The 7,051-nt window shown below is 39.4% G+C and overlaps 1 protein-coding gene across 2 annotated transcripts; it reads left to right on the top strand.

Annotated features, from left to right (window-relative positions):
- Positions 1–214: 214 nt before the first annotated feature.
- PBDC1 (polysaccharide biosynthesis domain containing 1) lies at positions 215–5,657 on the top strand. Of its 2 annotated transcripts, none has more exons than XM_043569878.1 (6): positions 215–348; positions 428–493; positions 1,767–1,826; positions 2,337–2,477; positions 3,704–3,815; positions 4,132–5,657. In XM_043569878.1, the coding sequence occupies exons 1-6, from the start codon at positions 319–321 to the stop codon at positions 4,380–4,382; spliced, it is 660 nt and encodes a 219-aa protein (XP_043425813.1). In that variant the 5' UTR covers positions 215–318; the 3' UTR covers positions 4,383–5,657. The 2 variants fall into 2 exon arrangements, with proteins under 2 accessions (XP_043425813.1, XP_043425815.1); XM_043569880.1 differs by having other exon boundaries at positions 314–348; positions 1,716–1,826; positions 4,132–4,673.
- Positions 5,658–7,051: the final 1,394 nt, after the last annotated feature.

Consider the following 7,051-nt stretch of genomic DNA (forward strand, 5'->3'; position numbering starts at 1 on the left):
ACTCAGCGGGTTGGGCACGCGAAAGCTTTCACTCAGGCTTTTCGCTTGATCACCAGTGATATTAATGAGCATTCAGCTATCTGAGACCCCCTCAAGCATCTCAGACTGTGCAACAAAGCCACACCCTTTTGAGCCCCGGCAGCACATCGGAGGCGGGGCCAGTGACTCCGCCTCCACCCTTCTCCAGGCGAGGGAGATTGCATGCAGGCACAGCCGGAAGAGAGCCAGTCTGGCCCGGCCCTCCTTTTCCAACCAACTGCAGAAAGAGCACACATATAGTCATTTCCGGGAAACGGGTGCTTGTTCTGTGTGTGCAACATGGAGGCGACTGGTGTGACTGCTGAGCCGGTGAGACGCTGGGGTGGGTGGGGAATTCGAGCCGGGTCGAGCATTGAACATGACTCCCCTCTTCTTTTTCCCTTCCCAGGTTTCCGGGGAACTGGTGTCTGTGGCACATGCTCTTTCTCTCCCAGCTGAGTCTTATGGCAACGATGTGAGTATGACTCACCCCCAGCTTCCACTCACCCAACTACCCTGGGATGTCTGCAGGACCTAACACGAAAATTGTAACCCCCTGACCTGATATCTTCTGTGAACCCTCTCCTTGCCGGCCAGAGACCACACTTTTTTATTAATTCTAATCTTTTTGATCCACAAACCCATGCCAAATGCCAATGGAAATTGTCCCCAAACTTTGCTGCAATAGTACCACCTGAGAAGCTTTTATATGTTCTGTTGTCCAGGTCGCAATATATACCAATTAAATGAAAATATTTGGGAGGGGGATAAGATTGTGGAATCACTAATTTTTAAAGGTTCCTGAGTGATAACCTTATTCAGTAAAATGGCACTGACTTATGGTGTGTCTAGTTTAGATTCTTAAAGAGAAAGCACATGATATTTTTGAGATACAAGACACCTGGACATGACAATATAGTAACACTCAAAAATATCATTGATGTATACTAGATTAGGATATAAGATCTAAAGGAGTTTAGCCCAAGAAGAAACCCCTTAGAACTGAGACAGTAGAGGTCTTAAGACTTCACTGAGAAAGTGAATCTCTAGCTGGATCCTCAAAGTATAGATGGATAAAGTACATGGGTTGGCAGTTGGGAAAAGAACCTGGTGTAAGGTGTGGAGGCAAAAATGCAAGTGGCATTTCTGGGTTCAGTGAAAAAGATCCATCTAGCTGGAGTGGGAGATTTTAATGGAACAGGTGTGGGTACTTGGTAAGGCTTATTTATAACCTAGCTGGCTTCACAATACTGATTCATTTTTAAGTGTTATAGGATGGGGAATTGGCTATCTGATAAGCACAAATGATGATTATAACATGCTACACTATTAAAAGTGAAGAATATTTCACTTCCATTATCTTACTTTGTACTCCCAACAACTCAGTATTGTATGTGAGTATATTATTTCAGTCAGTTTTACAGTGATTTAACTCAGTCCTGAGAAGGCAATTTATCTACCACTATATGTAGTCTCCTATGCTTTCACTAGCTGCTGGGAAAAGAGCCAGTGGCTTTTGCTGTTGATTAGACTGTGTAGGTAGCTTCTTTTGGTAGGTAGTTTCCTTCATAAGGATAAAAGTTTTATACTGTCCAGACCCATTAGTTCAGTTTTTATCCTTTGACAGTAACACCACATTTGGTAGTGTTATTGAGCATTAACTAGACCTCTACAGACATCCTTAATTTGTTCTCTAGTAGCGGGATTTGGAGATTCTGACCTGGCATTCATTCTTCACTCCTTTGCAGCCTGATATTGAGATGGCTTGGGCCATGAAAGCAATGCAGCATGCTGAAGTCTACTACAAGGTGAGTTGTCTGTCTTCATTATTAAGCAGAATTAAACATGTAATTGTAGTGTATGGTTCTTTGCTAATGACTGTGCTCAGCAAGTTAAGCAGTTGTATTTTGGAGATAATTTTTATTACTGTAAGATCTTACCCACAGAAAACAGGGGGGTGGAAGTGAATTTTGTTTTGACAATGAGGACTTGTATTTCTTTGCCCAGTTTTCTGCTGCTAACTGGCAAAATAATTCTTAGCCCATAGTAAGCAGTTAATAAATGTTTGATGACTGAATGAACAATTCATAGAGGGCAATATTCAGGCAGTACTAGGACCGAAAATGTTTAAATTGTGTGAAGGACTGTAGTAGATCATGGCCCTTGAAAACTATGTCATGATTTCAACTGGGACCTAGTCTGTCTGTACTTCCTAATAAAGTCTTCTGCCCTTAGAACCATAAGGATTTTCTGGGGAAGGAGGAAAGAAGTGTAGCAAATTAGAGATTAGCATCTGTGTGTTGTCTTATGTCTGGCAGCTCATTTCATCAGTTGACCCACAGTTCCTGAAACTCACCAAAGTGGATGACCAAATCTATTCTGAGTTTCGAAAAAATTTTGAGAAACTCAGGATAGATGTGTTGGACCCAGAAGAGCTCAAATCAGAATCAGCTAAAGAGGTAAGATTTCTCTCTCTTAAATATTACCTATAATCTGACCAACAATTATTGATTGTAAATACATTTTTATACATTTAAACTTTTTTCTGTCTGTTTTAAGGAAATATGTAAAGAACCAGGGCTTTTATGTAGTTATAATCAACTAATAAGTAAGTTATGAAACAAAATAAACATTTTCCTGGTTTATGAGTTTTTCATGTTCACTGGATCTCTTTCTTTTCTTTTCTTTCTTTCTTTCTTTCTTTCTTTCTTTCTTTCTTTCTTTCTTTGACATTTCATCCCTTTCTACCCAGCCTTTTCAGGGGAGGAGAAACAAATTTACTTATGTTAGTAGTTTAGCCAGAAGGCTTGGATGGACGATTGGCAAATAGGGTACAGAGAGGTGTTGAATTATCTGGATTTAAGTTCACATTATTGTGGGCCATGGGTAATCGGAAAACTTAGGTTTCACATTATTTACCTGATTATCTTATACTTTGACAGTGTGCTAAAACTATTATAGTGGGGAAAATATTTCCCTGAGGGTAGGTCCTTGTCTTATGAAAAATGTAAACATTTAACACTTAGCGGGTTGTTACTGATCTTTGGAACATTGCCTCTAGTGAATGGACTTCTTTCTTAAAATTTAACTTTGTGACTTTGTGCCACATTCCTGCCACCTTGGTCTCATTTGTGCTTCAGTGGAGATGAATAGCTATTTTGGGCTGAGTTAACAATAACTTAAAAACAAAACAATATGTTTAAGAAATCAAATTTTAGGGGTGCGTGGGTGGCTCAGTGGGTTAAGCATCTGTCTTCGGCACAGGTCATGATCTTACAGTTCATGAATTTGGGTTCGTGAACTTGAGCCCTGTGGCGGGCTTTGTGCTGACAGCTTGGCACCTGGAGCCTGCTTCAGATTCTGTGTCTCCCTCTCTCTGCCCCTCCCCCACTTGTGCTCTGTCTCTCTCAAAACAAAATTAAAAAAAAATTAAATCAAATTTTAATTCTGTAGTTAAGGGTTTAAATATTTTTGTCAAGTTAAAATATTGTTCATGTTGGGAAATACCAGTCTAAAGACAATAGTTAGCACAGAAACTCAATGCTAGTGAAACTAGAAATCAGCTCAGTCATAGTCTCTTTCCCTATGGCTATTTTCCTTACTGAGCAAGTGGAATCCCTTTCCCTGGCCTGACTTCACCAGCCTCCTGCATTTGTCATCTAGGGCATCTTTTTTGCCTTTATAGAAGTGGAGGCCATTTTGCTTGAAGTTTGACGGAATTGTAGAAGACTTCAACTATGGTACTTTGCTGCGACTGGATTGTTCTCAGGGCTACACTGAGGAAAACACCATCTTTGGTGAGATTCTTGCCTCTATAATTGTTTCTGTATAAAGAAAGTGAGGGATCTGGTTTTACTAAAGAATTAATGACATGAATAGTTTGGGGATCATTTTATTTGTTATATATTTAAAGATCATGTTACTGTTTGTTGAGTGAGATAAGATAGTTGAGTATTTTCTGCCTCATTTAACAAGATTAGAATTCCACATCTCGCAAGTTTATGACTGTTCTGGAATACTTTAAATGTTAGTTCAGCTTTTTTGGTAGATTTCCAGTAGGTTTAGAGAAGTAACTGTGACTATGACCAATAATCAATTCTATTCACCTTTCAGCCCCCAGGATACAATTTTTTGCCATTGAAATTGCTCGGAACCGGGAAGGCTATAACAAAGCAGTTTACATCAGTGTTCATGACAAAGAAGTAGAGAAAGAAGGCAACCATGGAAGAGAGAAAGCTGACAGTGGAAGAGCAGAAGAGAAAGGAGCCAAAAGAGAAGGAGAAAAAGTGAAAACCAACAAAGGAGAAGAAAAAGAGAAAGAAGCCAACAAAGAAATCAACAAGAGTAGTGAAACAGCTATGTAAGCTAGACAAGGAATAGCCCCCTAGAAGCTGTGACTCAACTAAGTCTATAGATACCATGATACTGGCCGCACAGACTCCTGTGGTTAAATATATGTCATTGTGCAATTGAAAGACACGCAGAAGGACATCTTTCTAGCCTAATAATCAAGCGCTACTTTGGTTGTTCTCTTGTATGAACTGGCTTAAAGACTATAAGTGGGGTCTTAGTTGATTGTTGCTTGGTATAGTATTTCTTGGTTCTCACCACTGGTCAAGTAAGAAATTTTATAAATAAATTTCTTTTGGTTCTTATGACTATATCTGTGATTGACTTTTAAAAGATATTTCAAATTATTTGACACTTCAGATTTTTTTCAAGTATATAACCTCTTTATCATGTCATATAAAATGATGTATGCCTGTTTTTAAATGCTTATCATTGTTTCCTATAGTGAATGTTTCTCAAACCTGTTAAGTTGTATATGACTTTTTTTAAAGTTTATTTATTTTGAGAGAGAGAGAGAGAGACAGAGTGCTCACTTACATGAGTGGGGGAGGGGCAGAGAGAGAGAGAGAGAGAGAGAGAGAAAGAGAACCCCAAGCAGGCTCCACTGTCAGCGTGGAGCCTAGTACGGGGCTTAATCACATGAACCATAAGATTATGACCTGAGCAGAAATCAAGAGCTAGACTCTTAACCTACTGAGCCACTCAGGTGCCCTGTTTATGGTTTGGGGATTAGAAGTTCGTATATAAGAGTTGACTCTTGGTATTTGAGTAAGTATAGCTTTCTTATTTTCTTTGATATATCTCACAAAATATTTGATAAATATTCTATGGTGATAAGAGCAGGGGCCTGAGCCTAACAAACTAGTGAATGTGGCCCAGTTCACATTAGAAGAGGACTGGACCTGCTTCAGTACCTGCTTCTCTTCTGGTACCCAAGTTGTTACCTGAAAGCTAGCTCAAAATAATAATTAATATAAAGCCTGGTAGAGTGACTTCCCTTTTATAATGCTAAGAACAATAACATACATTTATAAACTATATATAAATGTAAAAATGAACATTTTTAAATATTTTGTCAGACTCAAAAAATAGACCAGTTGATTTTATATAGATTGGGAAGGGGGTTTCTTCTCATCTAATGACTTTTAAGAGTGCATGTCTCAGTTATCTTTATATATGTATAAAGTTTGTGCATGTCCCCATAGACCTACTGACCTTGATGCCAAAACTATTTAGAGGAAGCCACAATGTTTACAGTACAAATAGTAAATAAATACTTTTAAAACTAACCACAGCATGATCATTGAAGAAAGGATTTATCAGAGCAAAGAAGTGGGGAAAATGAGGCTTTTTCCCCCAGTGGACATAGAAGAAAAATAAAAGTTAAACTTAATTGATAAATTATTTTCTAGGCAAGAGCTGAACTAGAGATACATACAGCTAGTAGCAACAGTTGTGCATGAAGCACATAGGTTTCTCTATGAATTCTCTTTAGCCAATTCTTAAAAATATTTAAAACATCTGTTTAGACTTCATTTTATGAGAAATATGTTTTTAAATGGGTAGGAGAGTGTTAAATACTTCATACTAGACAGACTTTTTGAAATTAAGAACTTTTTTGCTATATTGACTTTCTCTAGTTCATTCATTCTTAAATATCCACGAACATATGTCCACACACATTGCCTGAGGGACTGGGGAAGAATAAAGATTGTTGGCTGCATACAATCCTGCCTATGGTGGTCTTTTCCAGGTTGCTCATCAGTCCAAGGACTAGGACATACAAACTGGGAAAAGGGAGGGGCATAAGAACACGGAACACTTCAGCAGCACTGTAAGGTCAGGAATCCAAGGCAGCATCCAAGTTCAAAGGGGAAAGAGTGGGCAGAATTACGATGGTCCCAAGATTTCCACCCATGGCATACATGCCCTGTGTGATTCTCTTCGGTTGGTGTGGGCAAGCCTTGTGAATATGTGGAGATTTCATTATTGCATTTATCATTTAATTTCGATTTAAAAGGGAGATTGTCCTGGGTGGGTCTGGCCTAATCAGGTGAGCCCTTATAAGCAGCATCTGTTCACCTGTTGGCCTTAAGCTAAAAGCTGTGTTGTGAGTCAAGGGGGGCATGTGGCAAGGGCCTGAGGGTAGCCACTTGGAGCTGAGAATGCTCCCAGGCTGATAGCAAGAAAATGGGAATTTCATTCTAGTTAGAAGAAACTGAATTCTACCAACAACCAGTGAACTTGGAAGAGGACCTTAAGTCTCAGATTGCAGTCCTGGCTGACACCAGACTGATACCCTGTGAGACCCTTAGCAGAGGACCCAGTTAAGCTGTACCCACAGGACTGTATGATAATAATGGGTGTTGTGTTAAGCTACTAATTATGTGGTACTTTGTTACAGAGCAGTAGAAAACTGCCCCAGACTCTGGTACTGGAAGTGGAGTGCTGCAGTATCAGGTACCTATAATGTAGGGGTGGTTTTGTAATCAAGCAGTGGGAGAAGGCTAGAATTTTGAGGAGCCTGATAAAGCCTTAAAATTGCCTTAAACGGGCTGTCACTAGTAATATGGACTTTAAGGATGCCTTGGATGAGGGCTCAAAAGGAAGTAAGGAACATGCTATTGGAAGCTAGAAGAAGGGGAATCCTATTAGTAGGTGATAGCCTTGTGATAGAGGTCAG

Source organism: Prionailurus bengalensis, chromosome X (genome assembly GCF_016509475.1).
Source record: "Prionailurus bengalensis isolate Pbe53 chromosome X, Fcat_Pben_1.1_paternal_pri, whole genome shotgun sequence".
Lineage (NCBI taxonomy): Eukaryota > Metazoa > Chordata > Mammalia > Carnivora > Felidae > Prionailurus > Prionailurus bengalensis.

Coding starts and splice junctions, on each gene's coding strand:
- PBDC1 (XM_043569878.1), top strand. CDS start 319: ATGGAGGCGACTGGTGTGACTGCTGAGCCG. Junction 1,827..2,336: donor ATGCTGAAGTCTACTACAAG/GTGAGTTGTCTG, acceptor TATGTCTGGCAG/CTCATTTCATCAGTTGACCC. Junction 2,478..3,703: donor AATCAGAATCAGCTAAAGAG/GTAAGATTTCTC, acceptor TTGCCTTTATAG/AAGTGGAGGCCATTTTGCTT.